The sequence below is a fragment of the Mobula birostris genome, chromosome 3, assembly GCF_030028105.1.
Source record: "Mobula birostris isolate sMobBir1 chromosome 3, sMobBir1.hap1, whole genome shotgun sequence".
Taxonomy (NCBI): Eukaryota; Metazoa; Chordata; class Chondrichthyes; order Myliobatiformes; family Myliobatidae; genus Mobula; species Mobula birostris.
The window spans coordinates 178163997-178191211 of NC_092372.1; the positions used below are offsets into that span (position 1 = coordinate 178163997).

Below are 27215 nucleotides of genomic sequence, written 5' to 3' on the forward strand. Positions count from 1 at the left end.
TATATCGTGTGGTCTTATGGTCCTGTTAGCTTTAGTGTTTATGCCTTGTCACCTGTCTACTTTCAAACAAAAAATCTTTGCCTTCAGATGTGCTCCTTCCTTCTAACGATGTTCAATATAGGTTAAAAATCTCTAATCAACGACAGTACTTTGGACCTAACTGGTGCAGGACCACAGAAACTGTTCCCAGTCATCTTCCTCTGAGTAGGAAGACTCTTCTTTACAAGTATAGACACTCACTATGTTTTTTTTATAGATCAGACAATAATTTGGACATCTATCAACGAAAATTACAAAAGTTGCTCTGGTATGATAATTAGCTATAGATTAGTATAGACCTTTGAATTGTTTGTAAGGGGGTTTCGACTTTTATGTTACTGCGGAGGCTAATTAAAATGGCGTTTTTGTTATGTTAATCTGGGGAATGCGGCTTTGTTGTGTTAAACGTTGAGAAAGTTTGTGCTAGCAGCTTATTGTGGTTTAGAGGGTGATAAGAGGGTGCTATAAACCAATTGGGATAGTTGTTATGGTTTTGGTGTATTTGAAGATACTGTTTGCAAGGGGTTTTGAGGGCAGAAGGCGGGAGAGCGAGACAGAGGATGGACCAGGTGCTGAGGTGTCGGGAAACTTAGTGGAGGCCCAGTGGGGGAACGGCCTGCGGTCTCTGGGGAAGCACGTTCCTAGCAATGTACCACTGAACTTCCGCAAGGAAAAGACCCTATTCCTGAAGGCTTAGAGGGACCACGCCCCAGGGTGACGTTATGGATAGAGGGAAGCGGTTCTAAAGCCATCCTTCACCCCGGGGCACAGGTCAAGTTGTTAGACAGTTCGTTTTACAACCGGTGTCTGAAGCATTTACCCTTGACAACTGCAAGGGCACCGGAGACTTTGGGTACTAGTGGCAGTAGTTAACCAGAAGACGATGATTGGTTAATGACCCTAGAGTTCATGGAGGCATTGTCTGGGCACCCAGCGTGGCGAGTTGCTTCTGAGGACGTGTGTAGCAGCCTTGAGCCGGTACCGAATTTAAACGAGACCCAGCGGTGGTACGGCTTGGGGAAAGTAGCTGAGGGTGAGACCCTCTTAGTAGATGCTCCGAACCACCGCGAGGGAGGGGAGTTGACAGCTGAAGACACCTCAGTGAGAGGGAGGTCGCGGCAACTGGACCCTGGCGGCGTGGAAGATGAAGGCAGCGTTTGTGTGGATGATGCGACGTGGTTTAATGTGCTGCATCTGAGGGGTGGATGTTGCCAGATCCTGAGGAGTGCGGCTGTTGAGCCGAAGATGGCCTTTACTAGTTCCCTAGGATTCTTCCGATCCGAAAAGATGCCCAAGGGCATATCCGGAGCCCCTGCATCCTTCCCGCGGGGCATGAGGAAAACCATGGGGGAAGTGAAGGTGTGTGGAGTTTTGACGTATGTGGATGACTGCCTAGAGCTTGGATTTGCCTGGGGGGACTATGAGGCAAGGCGAGTGGCTGAGCCCGGGCGACCGAAGCGAAGTGTCAAATGTGGAGGAGTTTTTGGCCGGAGGAGTTTGGTGCAATGTGAGGAAAATGACCCGACATACCAGTTGAACTTCCTGGTGTTGGGTCAGACGGTGGTGGACCGGGGGATGGAAACCCAGGTCGTCAATCTGAATGAGACACAGGGAAGAGAGGGGATTTGCACCGCACTGCGGTCATATACTGACGAATTAATCCAGCGAGAAGAAACAATGACCCACCTTCGAAGGGATCAGCAGAAACTCAAGACGTCCATTCAGAACAGATTGGAAGATTTACAAGTTGGGGAAGATCAAGGAAGTGTTCTGACTAAGGTCAACAGAAAACCAAGAGCCCAGGGAGGGGAGTTTGACTACACTCCCGAGGAGGTAAAGAAATGGTGGACAGATCTCGGAAAAGGGAGGCGGACGCTTGAAAGGAACCTGAAGATGACTATCGCGAGTTTAAATGAAGTGGAAAAACTGAAAGTTGACCTGGAAGACGCCCTCAGGAAGAAACAACCAGAGGCTGAACATCCTTTAACTGCTGCTTTTCAGGTCAGGGAGGAAGAAGCTGGTGGGGTAACTGCGTCCCAGATTGAGATGGCCAGGAACCCTGAGTCAGAACAGCTGAGGCTGTAGCGAGAGTTAAAGGAGGCCCCGAAGAAGCTGACGTCTCGACTGCAGGAGGCTGAAAGGGTAGCCCCGGCTAAATGTTTCAGTTTGGAGAAACTTAACCAGCAGCTATCGATCGAGGGAATGAGGAAGGATACGGATTCGAAGGATGATGTGCTGCACATGTGGAACATGCTGCCTTTCGCTAACTTCCCCGTGATTGAGGAAGAGACGTTTGGCCCTTCTGCCACTGAGTCAGGTGTAGTGAGGAGGGCTAGCTGTGGGCAGTCTGTGTTACGGCAGGACCAGGAAGGAGGAGAGGCGGGGCCCCGGACACGGGACAGGGGGCTCCGAGCTGTAGTGGTGGCCTGAGTGAGAGAGGAGTTGGCAAGCAGGCCCGAGGTATCCCTAGTAGTGTCTGAGCCTTTTGGGTTTAGGTGAGGGGGTACGGAGGTCTCAGAGGGTTAAGAAGCTCCCAGATAGGTTGGCCTATTTAGCGCCCGTGGGACGGGAGTAAGGTCCACTGTTTGGGGACCACTGTCACTGTGTGTATCTATGTATGTGTGTGTTGTGTGTCTGCAGGACTGGGTGGCGAGTTATTTAGAAGTCATGAGGACATGACTTTATTTGGTGGGGGAAGAGTGTAAGGGGGTTTCAACTTTTATGTTACTGCGGAGGCTAATTAAAATGGCGTTTTTGTTATGTTAATCTGGGGAATGCGGCTTTGTTGTGTTAAACGCTGAGAAAGTTTGTGCTAGCAGCTTATTGTGGTTTAGAGGGTGATAAGAGGGTGCTATAAACCAATTGGGATAGTTGTTATGGTTTTGGTGTATTTGAAGATACTGTTTGCGAGGGGGTTTGGGGGCAGAAGGCGGGAGAGCGAGACAGAGGATGGACCAGGTGCTGTGAGTCCGCTAACGGGGTCGGACCCCGAGCGGGACGCTCGGCGAGGAGACGGAGACGGAGACGGACTCGTGTGGAGCGTCTGGTCGACCACCGTTGTTGGTCCCAGGCGGCCGGTCGAGGTGGTCCGAGGGGGTCGCAGGGTGAAGAAGGTCCTTGAGCTCCAACGGTTTTTGTGCACGAAGAGATTGAACTTTGATAAGTGTTGGCGCCTTTTTTTCCCCATTACTTTCCTCTCTGTATCAAATGCATATTAATGTCATAGAATTAGTAATATCTATAAACTGTAAATCATTTAATTGCATCTGGTGTATTGTCTGTTATTTGGGCGGGATGGGGTACCTCACACAGCATCCACACAACGATTACCCAGTTTGGCGGGGCCGAGGCTGTTTCCCTAGACGACAGCGAGCCGAGCGACCCTGAGGGTGGCCAGGGGAGCTACATGTTTTATTAGTGCAGAATATTTTCAAAACATGCCGGACAATGGGAGTTCTGGACCACAGAATGCCAGACCAGAGTTTCAATTTGTATTGTAACAGAGAAAATCACTTCTCACATTGCCAAAATATCACCTCAATATGATAGTTTATATGACAAAGTACCCCTCTGATCAGGATGATCAATAGCCAGTGCAGCACAGGCATGCCAAAGGAACAGTGCGCACAATGCATGATTTTCATAATTGCCCATTGTCTTCCTGTAGGCACTTCAGTGGAAACATGCTGCGATTGGATATATGCATAAGAAAAGCAACAGTGATTCTTCCAATAGATCCAAGTATTTGTTTTAAGGAATGAGTCCTCCGTGTTAATGTGGAAGAATAGAGTATTAGCAGGGAAACTGAGCAGAGTGTTTAACTTCACGATTTGTGACTTTTAGTCAAGGCTGTCTGTTTTGTATTTGGAGCTCCTGATTGAAGAGTCTAGGATCAGGAAACAGAGTTTATGAAGGGTAGGTTGTTTAGGACTGATGCAAAGAAAAATGTCTTCATTCAGAGGATGGTGAACCTTTGGTATTCTCTAACCCAGAATCTGTTGAAGTTCAGCCTGTTGTGTTAATTTCAGAACAAAGATTAATGAACATGAAGGAAATTAAGAGTCATGGCGATGAGATAGAAGATCAGCCATGACCTTGATGAATGGAGAAGCAAATATTTGCTTATTTCTCATAGGGCTACATCTGGAAATCAGCTAGGGCATGCTTGACTGTTCAAGATGTAGGAATAGGGAGATAAAATCCCTCAACTTAGAAGTTTTGAGATGGGATGATCGGAGTAGGCAGTTAGAATTCTTTACCTAGTGAGCTATGTATGGGAGAAAAGAATGCTGGGAGTAGAAACACAGCTGTGAGGCTGGCATGTGAGTGGAGGAAGCACTCCTAGTCCGACAATTCATGCTGCAAAACCACTTGGTTTTACAACCCTCTTGCCTCATTAAAATTGTCACGTTTTTCTAAGGCATGGGAAGCCCAGCTATCCACAGTAATTACAAAGCCACTGGCCTCATAATCCAATTCAACAGTGGGAATCAGTTTAGACTTTTAACATACGATATCTGACTCAAACTGAATATGCACATTTTTATTTGCAAATAATAGAATTAATTCTAAACATTAAGTACAAGTAAAATACTTAATTCAGTGCAATGTCAAATACAGAAAACAAAACAATGTAAATATAGAATTTAGTAAAAGCTATAATAAAAACAGAAACACCAATAATCATTATACTTTGGAGGCACGAGAGACTAAGACATAAACTGAACTGCTGGAAGAATACAGTAAAATCTCTGGAAGCCAACGTATGATCAAAATTTGGGTCAAGATCCTGCTTCAGGAATAAACGTGGATGATTCCTGGTTCCTAGAACTAATCGAGTAATGTATCTTGGTAATGGGAGGAAGGGGGAGGTTTAAAGGAATGGAAAGTTTGAACAAATGGAGAGAGAACGAGGGTTGACAGGAAAGAGCGGGAAAAGAACACAGGGAGTGCAGGTTACCTGAAATTGGAGAATTCAGTTTCATACCATTGTGTTATAGGCAACACAAGGAAATTATGAAGAAAAGCAAGAGCATCCCTATGGATGACAGGGTGGGGTTGAGGTACTGGTCTGTTAACAGTAGTTAGCAGTAGATAGTTTGTCTCCTCAGATGGAGACTGAGAAATCCATTAAAGGGGCTATCAGAAATGGTCCAGGTGAATTTGGTGGCAAAGGGGATAAAATAACTGCACCAATACAGTCATTGATGTAATTGAAAATAAGTTGAGGAGTGGTCCTGAAGTCAGTTAGAGAGGAGTACTGTTCCATGTAGCCATTGAAACAGCACACATAGCTGAGGCTAATGCCAGTGTCCATTAGTACACAGTTGAACACTAGAAAGCTGGAATAATCAAAAGACAAGTTATTGAGGGTAAAAATAAGTTTTGCCAGGTGGATGAAAGTATTAGCTGAGGAGAACTTCCAGTAAGATGGTGGCATGTTCGGACGCAATCACCTCTCGGGTCAACCAAGGGTGTTTTTGTCTTTTTTAAATGTCTTTGTTTTACAATCACAGGACAATGCTGGACATTACGAACTTCAGGTACTGCTGGTCCACCCCATCATCGAGTTGCTTAGTGGCAGATGGGCTAGACTTGGTGCAGACCTTGTTACTGCTCGCTACAGGAAGGCATTTGAGTTGATGCTTGAAGGTGGTGTTCAGTCTAACAGCGAGTTATTGTCTTGGATGTTTCTCTTGCATTTGCAAAACCCTGTTGGACATTGATAATGTAAACTGGTGCAAGTCCATTTTCCTTGTTTAATGGTGAGACAGACAGTAGGGGAATTACGTGGCTTCAATTATAGCAAAGGCCATGCCTGAAGCGGCAAGCTTCCCTGTTGCAGCAGTCCAGGACAGGACCCTATATAAGTAACTCTAACCAATCCAAACTAGGTTCATCCAATGTGTTTGTGTAGATTGATTTATCCAATGTAATTAATGAAAATAATTAATGACTATTATTACTCTTCCTCTTCAAATTGTTATTCCAAAAATATACGTAATTTTAATTTTACCAAAATCAATCAAACTAGAAAATAAATTTAAGCATAATGATTGAATATTTTTCCACTTAGTTTTGTTTCATTTGTGCGGTAACTAGCTTGTAATAAAGAGTTTGACTGGCCATAAGCTGGTGGTGTGTTCCTTCCTCTGCAATTTCTCCATGATTAAGTACTGCTATTTTGTTGGCATTCTGGATAGTAGACAGGCGATGAGCTATTACAATACAGGTGCGGCCTTCTCTTGCTTTATCCAGTGCTTCTTGGACAACCTGTTAAAAGGCAAGAAATGGAAACAAACATGAGAACAGTTTGCATAGAAACGTAGAAAACCTACAGCACAATGCAGGCCCTTCGGCCCTCGACCCACAATGCTGTGCCGAACATGTACTTTAGAAATTACCCAGGGTTACCTATTTTTCTAAGTTCTACCTACCAATCCAAGAGTCTCTTAAAAGACCCTATTGTATCCACCTCCACCACCATCGTCGGCAGCCCATTCCACGCACTCAACACTCTCTGCATAAAAAAAACTTACCCCTGGCATCTCCTCTGTACCTACTTCCAAGCACCTTGATACTATGCCCTCTCATGTTAGCCATTTCAACCCCGGGAAAAAGCCTCTGACCATCCACACGATCAATGCCTCTCATCATCTCATACACCTCTGTCAGGTCACCTCTCATCCTCCATCGCTCCAAGGAGAAAAGGCCAAGTTCACTCAACCTATTCTCATAAGGTATGCTCCCCAATCCAGGCAACATCCTTGTAAATCTCCTCTGCACCCTTTTACATCAAATAAATTATTTTGACTGTGTTAAAATGTGACTGAAAATGAATATCTTTCAAATTATATGTTTATAATCTAGTCCAGTGTGGAATGAACATCCTGACCTAGGTCTTGCTGATAAATGCTAATGATTACAATAAGAACAACTGTTTAAGTTCCAACGAATTCAGAAATTCTATATATGTACATTCAAATATGTCTCAAACCAAGTGAAAATGAGCATTGTATATTACCAATGCAATCCATTGAGAAACTGTTCCAAACTTTAAGATAGTAGAAAAATAATAATGCTTGTCAATACTGAGCTAAACCTTAATGCAGTGCAGCACTCCATAATTTGGGGCAACACGTAGTTTAGTGGTTAGCACAATGCTTTACGGTATAGATGACCCATGTTCAGTTCCCACTGCTGCCTGTAAGAAGCTTGTACGTTCTCCCTATGACCACGTGAGTTTCCTCCAGTGCTCTGGTTTCCTCCCACAGTCCGTTTGGTAAGTTACTTGGGCATTGTAAATTGTCCCGCGATTAGGCTGGGACTTAATTGGTGGACTGCTGGGGGATTTGAAGTGCCTATTCCACACTGTATCTCAACAAAACAGAACGTAATTTGTCAGAAATCAGTCTCCCATATAATTTGTCACTAATCACTGTCACTGAGTGAATTTTCAGGTTTGCTGTTCCCAGTGCACAGTTTCAGATGCCAGGAAAACAATGTGAAATATGGGTAGACATAGTTCTTGAAATTTTCACATAATCACTGCCTTGCCTGCAAAAATATTGCCCCCATGACTAATAGTTACTATCTTACCATTTCACTTTCTGTATCCAGTGCTGAAGTAGCTTCATCTAGGATCAGAATCTTAGGATTTCGGACTAATGCTCGAGCAATGGCTATACGTTGTTTCTGTCCCCCAGATAACTGGGTGCCCTTCTCTCCTACGCAGGTTTCATATTTCTAAACAAATAGAGCAAAATATTGATTACAGTATTTTTCCAAATAATACATTTTCAATTACTCGCTTTTTTTCAATTCTAGATGAATTGCAGTCAATTTTAGATATTACTAACTTAAGAATCTCCTTACTTATACAAATTATTAAATTTTTATTCTCTGAAAGTGGCACTTTCACCAAAAAGCATGGCATTACAGCAGTGATTAGCTGCTTTGCAACATGAATATTATTGCATTTAACATTCACAAAGCAAATGAAGGAACACAATGATGATATCGCATGTGATACATTATAACAAGAGGAATACAATCCCTTCCCTGTTCGTACAAAATGGCTGCAAAACTATGGTAAAGCTATGAAATAACCTCCCACTCAGATGTAAGAAATACACATGTATCTTAGAGTTGGGAGAATCATTAACCCCATCAGTAAAACAACATTTTGCCTTCCCATTAGACCTTATTGCAGAAGCCATCAACTCCTACACTAAATAGCTGGTCTAACACTCAAGATGTGTATACCACACCAACGCCTTAGTTTATAGAATCTGGGGAAAAAAATATCAGGAAGACATGGCAGCTGAAGAGCTACCAAACACGTTCTAATCTGATGATGGTTTCTCCCTCTACTATCCTTTCAGGCAATGAGTTCCAAGCCCTTCCTGCATTCTGGATTGGAAAAAATGTCCCTCATTTTGCTACTCCTTCTACCAATTAACTTGAACCTTTAATTTGCAGTTACCAACCTCAATTTAAAGGAAGTATGTAACCTGTTTATCCTATCAAAGCCTCTGATAATTGTATTCACCTTTATAAACATGCCCCTCAGCCTGTTTGGTTTCTTTTCTCATAGCTTAAGTTTACAAATCCTGTGATCAGCTTCATGTCATCTCCTGTGCACCTTCCCAGTACTTTCACATCTTCTGTGTTCATGTTGACCAGAACTGTACACCGTTCCCAAGTTGTTACACATAATTCTAGTATAAGATTCCAGCTCTTTTGCAAGTTTAGCCATTCAAATTGCTTTAGAATTTATCACCAAGTTTATTGACTGTAATCATGCATAATCCTACCTCAGGGAGAGTTTCGATAAAAGAATGTATGTTGGCATCTCTGGCTGCAGCCACTATTTCCTCCTTGGATACGACCCTGCTGTTGTCCCCATAGGCAATATTATCAGCAATGCTGCAGTTAAATAGTACTGGTTCCTGAGACACAATACCAATCTGTGCTCGAGCCCACTGAACATTGAGATCCTTTATATTTTTGTTATCTAAAAGCTGGAGAGAAAGAGTATTTCACAAACCTGCACTTTAAAGCACATCATTAAAATGGATGTAAACTGTAGACTGCAGGAGTAAAAGGTGATCATGGCAGTAACTGAGGATTTACAGCAAACACATTAAAAATGTGGAATTCTTGTACTACTTAATGCAGGCATATGGCAAAATAATTATTATAATGTTCATCACATATACATGAGGGCAACAAAATCCAATTAATAATTGTCTCATGTGAGTCCTGTGACAAAACAAACAGAATTTTAATGGGAACAGAAACAGAAACAGAATTTCACCACCATAAATGTGCTTTCATCAAAAGCCTTAATTCTTTTCATCAACCTGGAACATTAACTTTATTTTCTTCTCATTGGATGTAGACTGATTTATAGATTATTTCCAATATTTTTAATTTTATTTCAAATGTCCATGACATTTCCTTTCTGCTCTACAGTTTTGCATTATCTTAATATGTAGGAAATAAATACAGTGGATTCCAGCTAATTGGTCCATCGGTTAATCGGGGCAGCTGTTTCTTTGGGTTAGCTCATAGAACAAAAACTAATCCAGAAAATATCCAGGATTTTCTTTGTTTATTTGGCACACTATGCCGTTTAATTGGGACAGGTGATTGTTGCCAAACAGTTTCTAACCAGTATCAGTCACATCACCTTGTGTGGCTGTTAGACACTAATGTGCTTGGAGCGAACAATTTGCATGTGTTTGTTTTCAAGAAGCAGTGAGTTTGTCACTGATAATTGCTGAGAAATGATCAGTAAGATTAATGCAGAACTGTTTTGCTCACTGCAGTTTCAAGCACTCATGCTTGGAGATAACTGAAATAACCAGGAATGAAAATGAAATAATTTCACTACTTCAATAAGTTAGGAACTACAAAGAATTTGAAGATATTAACAATCATTTTGAATGTTACAATGAAAATGAAGATTTGGAGGATGCAATCTTCAAAAGCATTGTAAGAAAGGCAGTCTATTTTGCTCATTTACAGTCAATTAGAAGAATATGGCAGCTTGCTGGGTGTCCATTGTATCCAACGATGACAGTGAAAGCTGTGCTGGGAAGTTTTGAAAGTGGAAAAGCCATTGCACTCTCTCGACCTCGGAAGTCCAGGTCCAGTGATACGACTATTCGTCAAAAACTGGTTGCAGTGGATAACCATGTCTACTTCTGTGCCTCCTCCCACCCTTTGCTCTCCACAAAGTGTTGCAGAACTGCCTTCCTGGCCATTGGATCTCACTGTAGATCTCATCCGCCCAGTGTGCCAGAGCTGATTTCACATGCTAGGAGAGGCATGTCTCTATTTCCCCAGGGCAGGAGTCCTGCCGGCTACCCTCACGTTGGGTTAGCCCACCTGAAGAAGCAATGCACAAGGGTGAAGCCGCTGTCGCGTACAAACAGCTACTTGGAGCTACAGGTGAGAGCTGATTGTTTGGTGGGGACCACAGGTCAGTGTGAGCTGCCCCAGAACGGACATGACAAGACCCTTACTCAGAGATGCTACCCCTTACCGGGCATCCCATACGTGGTGATGTACAAGATCCTTACCCAGAAGTGCTACCCCATATGTGGCAGCATACACCAGCTGAATACCCCCATCGATAACCGTGAGGAACTAATACAGTTTTATAGTACTGTAGTAGCATTGGTAGTGTTCTAACACATCCTGTATTTCATTCAAATCCATAATTTGTTACACAGTAAAACTGTGGTTAGTCTCTTTTGTACTTTTTTAATTTCAGTGCATTCTGCTTAATTGGGCCATTGGTTAATCGGAGTAGCCATTTATTTGGGACAACTTTAAAGGATAAAAACTCAATCAAGAAGATAGCCAGGATTCCCTTCATTTATTTGGAACACTATGCCGCTTAATGGGGGCAGGAGACTGCTACCGAACATTTTCTAACTAGCGTCAGTCATGTGTAAAACATAGAAAACATAGAAAATAGGTGCAGGAGTAGGCCATTCGGCCCTTCGAGCCTGCACCGCCATTTATTATGATCATGGCTGATCATCCAACTCAGAACCCTGCACCAGCCTTCCCTCCATACACTCTGATTCCCCTAGCCACAAGGGCCATATCTAACTCCCTCTTAAATATAGCGAATGAACTGGCCTCAACTGTTTCCTGGGGCAGAGAATTCCACAGATTCACCACTCTCTGTGTGAAGAAGTTTTTCCTAATCTCAGTCCTAAAAGGCTTTGCCTTTATCCTCAAACCATGACTCCTCGTTCTGGACCTCCCCAACATCGGGAACAATCTTCCTGCATCTAGCCTGTCCAATCCCTTTAGGATTTTATACGTTTCAATCAGATCCCCCATCAATTTTCTAAATTCCAATGAGTACAAGCCTAATTCATCCAGTCTTTCTTCATATGAAAGTCCTGCCATCCCAGGAATCAATCTGGTGAACCTTCTTTGTATTCCCTCTATGGCAAGGATGTCTTTCTTCAGATTAGGGGACCAAAACTGCACACAATACTCCAGGTGCGGTCTCACCAAGGCCTTGTACAACTGCAGTAGTACCTCCCTGCTCCTGTACTCGAATCCTCTCGCTATAAATGCCAGCATACCATTCACCTTTTTCACCGCCTGCTGTACCTGCATGCCCACTTTCAATGACTGGTGTATAATGACACCCAGGTCTCGTTGCACCTCCCCTTTTCCTAATCGGCCACCATTCAGATAATAATCTGTTTTCCTATTTTTGCCACCAAAGTGGATAACTTCACATTTATCCACATTAAATTGCATCTGCCATGAATTTGCCCACTCACCCAACCTATCCAAGTCACCCTGCATCCTCTTAGCATCCTCCTCACAGCTAACACTGCCGCCCAGCTTCGTGTCATCCGCAAACTTGGAGATGCTGCATTTAATTCCCTCATCCAAGTCATTAATATATATTGTAAACAACTGGGGTCCCAGCACTGAGCCTTGCGGTACCCCACTAATCACTGCCTGCCATTCTGAAAAGGTCTCGTTTATTCCCACTCTTTGCTTCCTGTCTACTAACCAATTCTCTATCCACATCAATACCTTACCCCCAATACCGTGTGCTTTAAGTTTGCACACTAATCTCCTGTGTGGGACCTTGTCAAAAGCCTTTTGTAAATCCAAATATACCACATCCACTGGTTCTCCCCTATCCACTCTACTAGTTACATCCTCAAAAAATTTTATGAGATTCGTCAGACATGATTTTCCTTTCACAAATCCATGCTGACTTTGTCCGATGATTTCACCGCTTTCCAAATGTGCTGTTATCACATCTTTGATAACTGATTCCAGCAGTTTCCCCACCACCGACGTTAGGCTAACCGGTCTATAATTCCCCGGTTTCTCTCTCCCTCCTTTTTTAAAATGTGGGGTTACATTAGCCACCCTCCAATCCTCAGGACTAGTCCAGAATCTAACGAGCTTTGAAAAATTATCACTAATGCATCTACTATTTCTTGGGCTACTTCCTTAAGCACTCTGGGATGCAGACCATCTGGCCCTGGGGATTTATCGGCCTTTAATCCCTTCAATTTACCTAACACCACTTCCCTACAGCATGTATTTCACTCAGTTCCTTCATCTCACTGGACCCTCTGTCCCCTACTATTTCTGGAAGATTATTTATGTTCTCCTTAGTGAAGACAGAACCAAAATAATTATTCAATTGGTCTGTCATGTCCTTGCTCCCCATAATCAATTCACCTGTTTCTGTCTGTAGGGGACCTACATTTGTCTTTACCAGTCTTTTCCTTTTTACATATCTATAAAAGCTTTTACAGTCAGTTTTTATGTTCCCTGCCAGTTTTCTCTCATAATCTTTTTTCCCCTTCCTAATTAAGCCCTTTGTCCTCCTCCGCTGAACTCTGAATTTCTCCCAGTCCTCAGGTGAGCCGCTTTTTCTGGCTAATTTGTATGCTTCTTCTTTGGAATTGATACTATCCCTAATTTCTCTTGTCAGCCGCGGGTGCACTACCTTTCTTGATTTATTCTTTTGCCAAACTGGGATGAACAATTGTTGTAGTTGATCCATGCAATCTTTAAATGCTTGCCATTGCATATCCACCGTCAACCCTTTAAGTATCATTTGCCAGTCTATCTTAGCTAATTCACGTCTCATACCTTCAAAGTTACCCCTCTTTAAGTTCAGAACCTTTGTTTCTGAATTAACTATGTCACTCTCTATCTTAATGAAGAATTCCACCATATTATGCTCACTCTTACCCAAGGGGCCTCTCACGACAAGATTGCTAATTAACCCTTCCTCATTGCTCAAAACCCAGTATAGAATAGCCTGCTCTCTAGTTGGTTCCTCGACATGTTGGTTCAAAAAACCATCCCGCATACATTCCAAGAAATCCTCTTCCTCAGCACCCTTACCAATTTGGTTCACCCAATCTACATGTAGATTGAAGTCACCCATTAAAACTGCTGTTCCTTTATTGCACGCATTTCTAATTTCCTGTTTAATACCATCCCCGACCTCACTACTACTGTTAGGTGGCCTGTACACAACTCCCACCAGCGTTTTCTGCCCCTTAGTGTTATGCAGTTCTACCCATATCGATTCCACATCTTCCCGGCTAATGTCCTTCCGTGGGCGTTAGACACTACACTGTGCCTACAGTGATCAGCTTTTAAATAGCATCAGTTGCCTGGTTTGTGTTCAAAAGGCAGTGATTTTTGTCCCTGATAGTTGGTATAGAAATGTGCAGCAACAGATACAAAATGTTGGAGGAACTCAGCAGGCCAGGCAGCATCTAGGAAAAGAGTACTGCCGATGTTTCGAGCTGAAACATTGACTGTACTCTTCCTAGATGCTGCCTGGCCTGCTGAGTGCCTCCAGCATTCTGTGAGTCTTGCTCGGATTTCCAGCATCTGCAGATTTTCTTGTATCTGTGAAGAAATACACAGAAACTGTTTTAACTCAGAATATTAAATAGTCAGAGCAACACGCACAACATGCTGGAGGAACTCAGCAGGTCAGGCAGCACCCGTGGAAGCAAACAGTCAACGTTTCGGGCCGAGACCCTTCGTCAGGACTGTTTTGCTCACTGTGGTTTCAAGCACTCGGGCTTGGAGATGTCAGAAACAGCTGAGAGTGAAAATGAAACAAGTTAGGAATTACAAAGAACTTGAAGGTATCCACAACCATCTTCAGTATAACATTGAAAATGAAGATTTGGAGGATGTAATCATCTAAAGCATTGTATGAAGGAAGTCCATTGTCTGTACTAAGTGTCTGCACTGATTTTGTTCATTTACACTCAATCATAAGAACACAGCAGATGAATTCTTCCACTGAGAACTATCAGGGACTAATACACCGTTTTATAGAACTTTAGAGACACTAGTAGTTTTCTAATTTGTTCTGTATTTCATTTAAATACATAAATTGCTATTCAGTTAAATGGTAGTTTGTCTTTTTTATACCTTTTAACTATTTCCATGAGACTTCAGCTAATTGCAGCAGCTGTTTAATTGGGCCAAAATGTACTGGTCCTGATGTGTCCCAATTAACCAGAATCCACTGTACTTGTTTTGGTATATATATTCTTACTGTGAAAGAAAGGCTGTAAATGGATGCTGAGAGGACAGGATTCATCATCTGTAAACTGTGCTCTTCACTTTCAGCAAAAAAAAATATAAAGTCCTCTTTTTCTTTCACAAATTAAATTTTATACTTTGACATGTTTTTCTGAGAGTACAAAATCAGTGATCTTGTCTATTCCATCAGTAAAATCACAACATATTGATATCATTTTAAGGATTTATTTATTTCTTGCTTTGGAATCTGGACATATCATTTGGTTTGCTGGGGCACGTGGTTTTGAGGTAGTCTTTTAACTCTTAATGGTGCCAATATACTTCCAAGTGAAAATGATGTATGATTTGAATTCTGCAGAAGTTGCTATTCTAATTCACCTGTCCTTCTTGCTCATTGAAGGTGATATCAAAGTAGCTGGGCTTATATCAGCAGTGCATTTTATAAGTGGTACGTGCTGCAGCCACTGCTTAGAGTGTGGAATGGGATAGCAATCAAGTGGGCTGCTTTGTCCTGATGGTATCGAGCCTCCAAAGATTGTTTGAAGCTAGCCTTCATCCAGGCCAGAGGGTATTCCAAGTAAATAGTGTAAAGACTTTGGGATAATAGGAGGGGAGTCATTTGCCACAAGATATCTTGTCTCTGTCCTGTTCTTGAAGCTGTAGTGTGTACACTGCTGGTCCAGTTTCGCTTCTGATCACTGGCAAACCCTAAGATGTTGGTTGTTGAGGACTTGGTGATAGAAATGTATTTAATGTCAAGTCTCGCTCTTTGCATATTGTTACTTCTGCCTGTCAGTAGAACCAGGTAGGCTTTGCTCTACTTGAATCTAGTTCCATGGAAAAGAAATGAAGTGCATTGTATGCAGTTCTGGCCACCACGCTATAGGGAGGATGTAACTAAACCACAGAATATGCAGAAAAGATTCACAAGGATGTTGCTGGAACTGAAGATTGTGAGTTATAGGGGGAGGAGGAAGTGAAGGAGGCTTGGGTTGACCTTAGTAGTTTATAAAATCATGAGCAGCATTGATAAGGCAAATTATCACAGTCTTTTTCCCAGGGTAGGGTTGAGTCATAAGTTTAAGGTGAGAGACAATGACTTGAAGGGAACTGGAGGGGAAAGTTTTTCAGATAGGGTGGCCGGGACATGAACTGCACTGCCTGAAGAAATGGAAGTGATGACAATTCGTTAAGTACATGGATGGAAAACGTTTAGAGGGATACAGGCCAAATGCAGGCAAACTGTAGACACCTTGGTCAGTATGGAAGATCTGTGCCAAACTGTCCATTCTCATACTCTATAATTCTATGGCTATCAGAGGGTAAGCATATAGGGCTTTCTTGACATAGTGAGATGCTAACTAATGAATAAAGAATATGTCACCAAATGTGGCTGGAGATTATTTGGATTACAGAAATCAAAGATAATGGTGATTGACTAGGTCAATGCTATTCCCCTGGGGGTAGGTGGTTGCATGTCTTCAGTCAGTAACAGATCCAGTTGCTAGTTGCTGCTCCTGGGAAATCTATGTCCTGGTTTCAAAAGTGTTCCGGTGTCCTAATCAGGAAGGACAATCACAAACAAATTTTCCAGAGCAGATATCAGCTGTTGTCTGTGTCCAGGCAAAGTAGCAAAAAATTCAGCTCCACCAAGCCAAACAGCCCCTTCTTAGGGTCATTACCCTGTAGCTCCTACTGCCACATATGCTCAGTGGCCACTTTACTATGTACAGTTGTACAGCTGCTCTTTGTTGCAAATATCTAATCAGCCAATCACGTGGCAGCAACTCAATGCATTAAAAACATGCAGACATGGCCAAGAGGTTCAGTCGTTGTTCTGACCAAACATCAGATTAGGGGAATAAATATGACTATTTCTGTCTATTTGGAATAGTCGTTGGTGCCAGACAGGGTGGTTTGAGTAGTTCAGAAACTGCGGATCTCCTGGGATTTTCATAAACAATTGTCTCTAGAGTTTACAGAGAATGGTGTAAAAAACAAACAACAAAAAAAACCCAGTGAGTGGCAGTTCTATGAGTAAAAATGGCTTGTTAGTGAGAGGTCAGAGGAGAATGGTTAGACTGGTTCAAGCTAACAGGAAAGTGACATTAACTCAAATAACCATGAGTTACAACATTTGAATTCAAAAGAGCATCTCTGAATGCACAACACGTCAAACCTTGAAGTGAATGAGTTACAGCAGGTACCAAATAACATGGTCACTGAGGGTATACTGGTGGTGGTAAGTTGGGATGATAATTCAGAGGCAAAATTGAACACATCCACATAATTCAGTTGAAGAAAGGTTAGGTGGCTGAAGTGAGTGAAAGGAAAATCCGATGCCATTTTTCTGTATAAGTGAAATGTTGCATCTGTACATTATAGTTAACTAGTTCAGCAAAACCACTTGTAAATGTACTGTCATCCCCAAAGAATGTACCACCATTGTAATGAAAATCCAGAAAAAAAAAGCTTCCTGGTGATATAGACAGTAAGTGATTATTTGAGTAACACAACCCATCAGATTTCAGATGCTGTTGAAAGGGAGTGAGTTACCTACCACTTTTCCACGTTGTGGGTCATAGTACCTCTCCAGCAGCTGAACAGTAGTGCTTTTCCCACAGCCGCTGCTCCCCACCAGAGCCAAGGTTTGTCCTTTTTCAACTTCGACTGTTAAATCTTTTAACACAGGCACATCGGGGCGAGTAGAGTAGTTAAAAGCAACATCTTCAAACTTGACCTTTCCCTCAAATGCAGTCTTTAAAAAGAATTAGAACAATGACATTTAGTATCACTTAACATGTCCTTAAGTATCTTTGCAAAGAAATCAAATGGGCATCCACCTGCAGTCAGAAACCAAGGTACATGGCACAATTTTCCTATTTTCTCCTGTTTTCTTATGGTGCAAAAGCGATACGACTTTATGCCAATTCCCAGATCATTCCCATTAATTCCATTGTCCACTTATTTCTCTGCAACCTGTTCTCTTTCTCATGAGCTGAGCTAGTTCCCCCCAATATTCTGAGTGGTGATTTACATTTGTCAATAAACCTGCCAACCTGCACACCTTCAGGATAGAACATAAAACAGTACAACACAATGTGGGTCATTTGACCCACTACATTGGGCTGACTTTTTTAACCTACTCTGCGATCAGTCTAACCCCTTGCCTCCTACACAGCCCATAACCCTCCAATTTTCTTTTATCCATGGGCCTATTGAAGGGTGTCGTGTCTCTAATCCATCATCCTCTACCACCACCCCCAGCAATGCGTTCCAGCATTTACCATGCTTTTGGGGAAAAAAATCTAACCTGACATCTCCCCTAAGCTTTCCTCCATTCATTTCAACAGGATGTCCTCTGGTATTGGCCATTGCCACCCTGGCAAAAAGGCGCTGGCTGTCCACTCAGTCTATGCCTCTCATAATCTGACACACCCTTATCAAGTCACCTCTCATCCTCCTTTGCTCCAAAGAGGAAAGACCTATCTCACTGATCCTTCCTTCATTTCATCTCAGGATGTGGAATGAACTCTATGGAGTGACAGGGAGAACATGCAAATTCCACACTGACAGCACTGAAGGTCAGGACTGAAGCCAGGATACCGGAGCTCTGCAGCGGCAGCACCAAACTGTTCGGCCACTTGCCACTGTACCAAATGCACATTTAGAGATTAGTATTCTATCAAAATGTCCAACCCTCCATCCCCGTCGTGAGAGATGTCAATGGGTAAGGCTGGCCACCAGGGCTCTGGTAGGGCTGCATAGACCAATCCCCTGCACAGTGGATTGCAAAAGTGTTGATGAGTTCCAACCATACTATCGACTTCAGAGGGCAATGGAGGGGAGGCCATCGATGACCTTTGCTCCCTAGGGAACTAAGGCACAAGTAAGCAAGTATTCTATCAAAATCTTTTTTGCTTGCATTATGTGATAAATATCTTTAATAAAAGACTGTGTTAGCTGTGAAAATATTTGCAGATGTTGTCAATGATACAGTTGATCTGTACTGTAAGGATCTTTACCCGAGGACAGTTTAAATTATTAACTTATTTATTGTTGGATAGAGATACTTTGATATAACGGATAGGCAAACAGACTGTGCAGCAAGTCAGATTGACCATGGCTGTGGGGAATTACAATGCAGTTAATTACCTGACATGGAATTGAAAAGATAATTCACCACAACTGATACTATAATAAGTAAAGCACCTGGCTCACTCTGGAAGGGAATCTGCCACCGGTACACAATACAGGCTGTAAATTAACACACACCTGCAGCAATGTAGTTGACTCTCAAATGGCCGAGCAAGCTGTTCAATTGTTAACATGACACTATCTCCCTCCTCCTCACAGACAATAGGGATGAGAAATAAATGCCAGGCTTGCTAACAACTCCCACATTCCATCGTTGAGAAGAAGAGTGAAGCAGCAGTGTAATATCAATTACATGGATCCCAGATGAATTGGCAGTCAAAGGTTTTTCGTAACTTGGGTCATGTGTTATATTATAATGCAAGAATAACCTTCCCATGTGCCCCTCAAAGACAAGGCAAACTTTCAGTGTAATTCAGGGGTCCCCAACATTTTTTTTTATGCCATGGACCAATACCATTAAGGAACGGGTCCATTGCAGAGAAAATTGACAAGGATGTTGCTGGGTCTGGAGGACCAGAGTTATAGGGTAAGATTAAATAGGCTAGGACTGTATCCTTTAGAATATAAAAGTTTGAGAGGAAATTTGATAGGAGTATACTGAATTATTAGGGGTATAGATAGGGTAAATACTAGCAGGCCTTTTCCACTGAGGTTGGTCATGGATTAAAGGTGAAAGGTGAGAAGTTTAAGAGGAACATTAGGGGAAACTTCTTCACTCAGAGAGTCGTGAGAGTGTGGAATGAGCTGCCAGCACAAGTGATGCATGCAAGCTCGATTTCAATGTTTAAGAGACATTTGGATAGGCACATGGGCAGTAGGGATATGGAGGGCTATGGTCCTAGTACAGGGTCAATGGGAGCAGGCAGTTTAAATAGTTTTGGCATGGAATAGATGGGCCAAAGGTCCTGTTTCTGTACTGTTCTTCTCTAGGACTCTATGACCCCTGGTTGGGAATCCCGCGACTATAAATCAAGAACAGTGAACAGAACTATGTCAACGATCTTCATGAATCAGGCTCCCATTTACTCATAGTCTTTTGCCATTGTGACTTGTGAGCTCTTATGCTGGTATTACTAAATTACGTTTTTTGTACCAAATACCTGGCATTATTCACCTGCTCTTTCCTATTCTTAGGTAGATTGCTATTCACATGTGCCATCATCAGAATAAGTATTGGGTTAGGATAAGATAAGAATCTTTATCTTATTGTCCACGCAAACATGAGAAATACAAACGTACTTCTGACGATATTATCCACAATCAATAAAAGCTTATTTCACAATTTTGTGCCAAATATTTAGTTGCCAGCTGCTTCCAAGCAATTTGAGATTATAACATTTCACAAGTACTTTTTTAATGTACTATTTTAAAGGATGGTAAAGTACTTACTGGAGCATCACCAGCCTCACTAAAGCTGTCTATTGAAGGTTCTTGGTTAATTAGCTTGATGATTCGGGCTGCTGACAACTTAGCCTTGGCATAATCAGGTGCAAATGAGCTGCTCTGTCCCAAAGCCATTGCCCCAAATACAATTGCTGAGAATACACTGCAATAACATAAATCAAAGAACATGCAATATTATTCCTACAGATAAGTTTCGTGCTCGAGAGTTAGTAATCCAAACAGAAATTTATCAAGACCCTATGCACTTCAAAAATAATGTCAACTCAAGCAGTTAATGCACGTTACTTAAGTATAGTAAGAAAAATACATGGAAAACATTAATAAAACCAGAGAATGCAAGAACACTCAGCAGCATCCATGGAGAGAGAAATAAACATTTCAGGTTAATGAAACTTATACAGAAGGAGGAAAAGAAAGAATGCAAGGGAAGAGAGTCAAAGCTTCAGGCTGAGCACATTTAACTTGGAAAAATTGGAAACTAAGTGCATTGTCAGTTGCGGAGATGGACAGGAGTGAAGAGAACTGATGAGGTATCTTTATCAAGGTGCAGAGCAAAATCGTCAAATTAAAAGTTGTTTCAAATTCCATCAATTTAAGAGAGAAGAGAAACAAAGTAGATAATGAAACAAACTGCCCAAATCCAACCCTGTGTTTCTAGCATACTATACTGTTCCAACAATACCAGAATGAGGTTGAGAAACAACAAGTCATATTCCACAGGGCATACTGCAGCCTTCGGAACTCAATATTGAATTCTACATTTTCAGGTAACTAGTTGTTTATTTGCTGGATCTATTTCAGTTTCACAGTATTCCTTCACTATTTTTTCCTCTTCTGGTCTCCAACTGCAGGATTTAGGATTCTTGTTACCTTGACAACTTGAGGCAAGACTATGTAAAGAAAGCAAGTTGCAGAAGAAGCTTACTTTTGAAAAAACATCAGAGTAGATAAGTGCTAGCTTAACTCAGCAGGCCTGGCAGCAAAAATGGAAATGAATAAACAGTCGATGTTTCAGGCCGAGACCCTTCATCATTACAGTCTTGAGAACCTCATGTTTAGAATAGATAAATCCCTGGGCTTAGAAGGATACAGCCCAGGTTACAATAGGAAGCGAGTAAAGAGATTGCTATGTGTTTGGCAATAACCTTTGCATTCACAGTGGCCACAAGAGTAGTACCAGATGAAGGGTGGCAAACATCATTCCTTTGTTCGAGAAATATACTATGGATAATCCAGGGAATTATATACCAGTGAGTCTCAGTGGTTGCAAACTATTGGAGAGGATTCTTAGAGACAGGATTTATGAGCATTTGGAGAAGCAGAGTTTGATTAGGGGTAGTCTGTATTCCTTTATGAGAGGCAGATTGTGCCTTACGAGCCTGATTAGATTCTTCGCGATAGCAACAAAACAAATTGATAAAGTTAGGGCAGTTGATGTGGTGTATCTGTATTTTAATGGGCATTCGACAATATTCAGAAAGTCAGGGGACATGGGATTCTGGGGAACTTCCCACAGAAGGCAAAGGGTATTAAGTAGGTGAAGTTTATTTTGCATGGAGGTTGGTGACCAGTGGTGTTTTGCAGGGGTCAGTTCTGGGACCCCTGCTATAGAGTCATAGAAAACTACTTCACATAATCTGAAAACAACAGGAATTCTGCAGATGCTGGAAATTCAAGCAACACACATAAAAGTTGCTGGTGAACGCAGCAGGCCAGGCAGCATCTCTAGGAAGAGGGCCTGAAATGTCGACTGCACCTCTTCCTAGAGATGCTGCCTGGCCTGCTGCGCTCACCAGCAACTTTTATGTGTGTTGCTCACATAATCTGAACCATTGCTCTCCTACCCCTCCCATCCAGGTATCAAAACTTCTCAAACGTTGATATTGAAATTGTATCCACCATTTGTACTGGCAGCTCATTCCATCCTCATCTCAACCTCTGAGTAAACAAGTTTCCCCTTATGTTCTCCTTAAACATTTCACCATTCACCATTAACCCATGACCTTTAGTTGTAGTCTCACCCAACCTCAATGGAGAAAGACTGCTTGCATTTACCCAGGACACTCAGATCACACCAAATGGCACCAACAATCATTCCACTGCCAAAGTCACTTAGATCACATTTCTTTCCCATTCTGATGTTTGCTCTGAACAACAACTGAACCTCTTGACCACGTCTGCACACTTCTATACACTGAGCTGCTGCCACTTTATTGACCGACTCTGATAGGATGAGACCAAATGGGAAGATGGGACATTTAGAATCAGATTATATTTCTTTGTTGTTATGTTTTCCTTATAGTAAAGCTGCAGGATATAATCACCAAGCTACCATCAGAAAAAAAATTGAGGCAAAATCATGACAGGCAGAAAAGACCCGATCCGATACTGACAGGAAGCAACAGCAGGTCACCCAGGCCTGAAAAATTCAACATCAAGTCCAGTATATTGTAACATGATACTTCAACTAAAGCCCAAGGTTTTATAAACAATTTTACATATTCAGCTTCAAGAAATAAGATCAAAATAAGTTCAATGCGGCTGAAAGAAATATAGAGGCAGCTGTATTGTCTATTGCCCATTGGCGTGTAGGGTCCAGAGCCTCTCTGGCTGCATTTATACACAAACATATATATTAGCAGATTGCAGGCCACTCAGCACACTGAATTTGCTCCACTGTCTAATAAGATGATGTTGATTACATTGCAACTTTAACTCTGCATTTCAATCCATCCCCATCCACCTTGCAAACCTCCCTTATCAAAGGTTTATCTACCTCTTCCTTAAAAGTGCTTTCAGACTCTGTTCTAACCACCCACTCCTTACAAAGAGAGAGCCAAAGATTCTTGATAGAAGGAGAAGATTTCATCTCATTGCTGTTGTAAGTGGATGGCCCTTCTTTTTCAACAGTATTTGGAGCAGGTACATCAAAAATAACACATTCCAAAGGTCTTGCTGAAGCAGACTGATTGCCACAGGAATTTATACTCACAGAAAAACATCCCGGAAATTCATATAGTTATGTGTCACTAGCCAGGCTCCAAATCGAAAACTGGCTGCATAAGCAAAGAATAAACTTGCTTCTGAAAGCGCAAAGGTGAGCCCATAAATAAAAGACTTCTTTTTGGCATTCCTTTGAGAAAAATAAAAGGGAAAATATTATGCAGAGGAAAATATAGAGAAGTTTTTAAGTTATTAAGCAGGCACAGAGTGAGCAGCGGTTTCGCACTCTGCTCCTATTGTTCCCCCGACTGATCATCAGTTAAGTGCATAGTTGTTGTAAATCAGCTGACCAACTACCTCCACTCTCTAACCTCCCCAAACAGAGGCCAACAGTTCCCTCAAGAACACACACAAGTCACGAGAATATAAGAATTAGGATCGTGAGTAGGTATCAGGACTTTTGAGCCCATTTCACTATTCAAAGTTTAAAGGTCAAATTAAATTTATTATCTAAGTATGTACATATAATATAATACGTCAAATTTCATTTTCTTGCAGGCCTTCACAGTAGAACAGAGAAATGCAATTGAATCAATGAAAAACTACACACAAAGGCTGACAAACAAATAATGTGCAAAAGAAGATAAACTATGTAAATAAATAATAATAATATTGAGAGCACATGTTGTGGAGTCCTTGAAAGTGAGTCTGTCTGTAGGTGAGTGAAATTATCCAGGCTGCTTCATGAGCCTGATAGGTGGGAAGATGTGCCTGGAGACTGTGGAAGTGAGCCAGGCCCTCAATGAATAATTCCCTTCGGTATTCACCGATGAGAGGGAACTTGATGATGGTGAGGACAATATGAGTGAGGTTGATGTTCTGCAGCATGTTGATATTAAGGGAGAGGAGGTGAAATACACTTCTGCCAAGGCTCCCTAAACTTGCTAGGTTTACTTTTCACCCCAACAGGAACATGCTGATCCTGGACACTTGATACTGTATCATACTCTTAAAATCCTACCACATTATTTCTTCCTTTCCCTTAGGACAGGATTACTCAATTGACCTCTACTAGATCCTATCTAACCCCTTCAAAATTAACCTTGTTCCATTTTACGATGCTAACCTCTGGACCTGTCCTATCCTTTCCCATTGTCACCTTAAAGCTAATAGAACAATAACAATAGAAGAAGTCAGGAGATCTGCTTTTAACAAGTCGTTCTGCTCCGGCACCATCTTGCTCTAAATTGCTGTTGAGGCTTTTCTAAGCTGCTCCAAAACTCACCCCAGCCCATCAGTCTACACACCATTTGGCCCATCTGTGACTTACCAGATGAGCACCATCCCATCCAGACTTCCCTTCTATATGTCCCTTTTCCCAAATCATTATCCAGTGCTACTTTAAATAATGCTACATTCATGGATGAATTGCCAAGTAAAGGTTTTAATGGCCAAGAACATTCTGGTTGAAATATCTTTTAACTTTCCACTTTATTCTTCTGTTAATGATGCCCTTTTATACCATCAACCGAGAAAAAATGCCTCTCCTTACCTGTATGGAGCAGCCAAGGTACTTTCGTACATTTGTTGAAACTTCTTCTCTCTTGTTAGAGATACAACTGTTCGAATGTTTTCAACTACCTCACTAGTGAGCTGTTTAAGATAAAGAAAACATTGGTTAAACAAAGAGAGATAAAGGAAAGTGTCTGCAATCCAATAGCAGCAGATTGTTAATAGGTGTGTTTACAAATCTTAATCTCAACACTGAATCACTTGAGAATTTTAGACTAACTATATAGTATTTGGGTGGGGTAATAAAAAGCAAGAGTTTTAAAGGATTTTGCAATGGGTTATTTGACACCTTTTTAACAATAATCATGTCATTTTTCAGCAAAAAGAAACTATATGCTGTAGTGAGACCAAGGCTCAAGTCTGTTGGCCAAAAAAGTTGCAAGAGATCTAGGTACAGGTGAAGTGGCAATTCCAGACTAAACTTGAATCAACGAAGGATGCTCAACAGTTGTGGCAGGGCTTGAATACATCACCTCTTCTAAGGTTAAATCAAGCAACATAGGCATCGACAGGACTTCAATTCCAGGTGAGCTCCATGCCTTCTGTGCTCGCTTTCACCATCTAAACACGGATGAGCCATCACAAAGTCCCACGGCTCCTGATGATCCTGTGATTTCGGTATCCATGAAAGCAGCCTTCAGGAGGGTGAGCTCATGAAAAGCATCCGGTCCAGATGGGGTACCTGACCAAGTATTAAAGCGCTGTGCTGATCACCTGGCTGGAGTGTTCACTGAGATCTATAACCTCTCGCTTTGGCAGTCTGAGGTACCCAGCTGCCTCACGCAAGACTCAATTACACCGGTCCCCAAGAAGAACGTGGCAACCTGCCTCAATGACTGCCATCCAGTAGCACTTACATCCACGGTGATGAAGTGTTTTGAGAGGCTGGTGATGAAACATATCAAGTCCTCCCTGAGAAGCTCCAGTTTGGATCTGCTCCAGTTTGCCTACTGGAACAACAGATCCACAGCAGCTGCCAGATCACTGGCTTTTCACTCAACCCTGGAACATCTGTACAGCAAAGGTACATACATCAGGATGCCCTTTACTGACTACAGCTCAGCATTCAATACCATCATCCCCTAATCAATAAGCTTCAAGACTTGGCGTCAATATGTCCTTGTGCAATTGGATCCTTGATTTCCTCACATGCAGACCCCAGTCAGTTTGGATTGGCTACAACATCTCCTTCACAATCTCCATCAGCACAGATGCACCGCAAGGCTGTGTGCTTATCCCTCTGCTCTATTCGCTTTACACTTATGACTGTGAGGCTATACACAACTCCATTGCTATATTCAAGTTTGCTGATGAAACCACTGTCATAGGCAGAATCAAAGGTGGTGACAAATCAGCATATAGGAAGGAGATTAAAAATCTGACCTTGTTGTGCCAAAACAACAATATCTTATGCAATGTCAGAAAGACCAAGGAGATGATTATTGAGTTCAGGAGGAGGAAACCAGAGGTGTTGGAGCTTGTCCTCATAGGATCAGGGTTGAACGGGGTCAGCATCTTTAAATTCCTCAGTGTTATTATTTCAGAGGATCTGTCCTGGGTCCAGTACATAAATAAAATTATGAAGAAAGCACGACAGTGCCTCTACTTCCCTAGATGTTTGTGAAGATTGGGCATGATATCAAAAACTTTGATAAGCTTCTATAGATGTATAGTGGAGAGTATATTGACTGGCTGTTGCACAGCCTGCATGGAAGCACTAATGCTCTTGAATGAAAAAATCCTACAAAAATAAGTGGATATGGCCCAGTCCATCATAGGTAAAGCCCTCCCCCATGATTGAGCATCTACAAACGTACATGAAGTATTGTCGCAGGAAAGCAGTATCCGTCATCAGGGACCCCCGCCACTCAGACCATGCTCTTCTCACTGCTGCCATCAGGAAGGTGGTGCGTATGCCTCAGGACTCACACCACCAGGTTCAGGAACAGTTATTACCCCTCAATCATCCGGCTCTTGAACCAAAGGGCATAACTTCACTCAGCTTTATTGTCCCATCATTGAAATGTTCCACAACCTATGGACTCGTTTTCAAGGACTCTTCATTTTATGTTCGCAATATTGATTTATACAAGATATGCTCTATAATCCAAGCAGCATCCTGATAAATCTTCTTTACACTGTCTCTAAAGTTTTCACACCATTTCTATGATGAGGCAACCAGAACTGAAAACAACATTCCAAGCTTGGTCTAACAAAGGTTTTATAGAGTTGCAACATTGCCTCACGGCTCAAATTCCAAGACTAATGGAGGCCAATGCACCATACGGCTTCTTAAAAACTCCATTAACTTGCACAACAACTTTGAGCAAGCTACAGATGTACCCCAAGATCCCTCATTTTTGGCCTGCAAGGAAATGAATCTCAGGGCAGTATATGGTGACATATATATACTTTAATAATAAGACCATAAGACATAGGAGTAGAATTAGGCCATTCAGTCCACCGAGTCTGCTCTGCTATTCCATCATGGCTGATCCCAGATCCCACTCAAC

At 42.1% G+C, this 27215-nt stretch overlaps 1 protein-coding gene across 2 annotated transcripts in view; it reads right to left on the reverse strand.

Moving 5' to 3' along the window:
- Positions 1-4567: 4567 nt before the first annotated feature.
- The window catches only part of abcb4 (ATP-binding cassette, sub-family B (MDR/TAP), member 4), a 129211-nt gene continuing 106563 nt past the window's right edge, over positions 4568-27215 (reverse strand). For both annotated transcript variants that reach the window (XM_072253753.1, XM_072253754.1), the window contains 7 exons: positions 24683-24783; positions 23180-23320; positions 20173-20329; positions 17186-17383; positions 8856-9062; positions 7639-7785; positions 4568-6312 (listed from right to left, as the gene is read on the reverse strand). In XM_072253753.1, coding sequence (XP_072109854.1) covers positions 6112-6312; positions 7639-7785; positions 8856-9062; positions 17186-17383; positions 20173-20329; positions 23180-23320; positions 24683-24783 — 1152 coding nt within the window. In that variant the 3' untranslated portion in view covers positions 4568-6111. The remainder of the gene's footprint in view (positions 6313-7638; positions 7786-8855; positions 9063-17185; positions 17384-20172; positions 20330-23179; positions 23321-24682; positions 24784-27215) is intronic.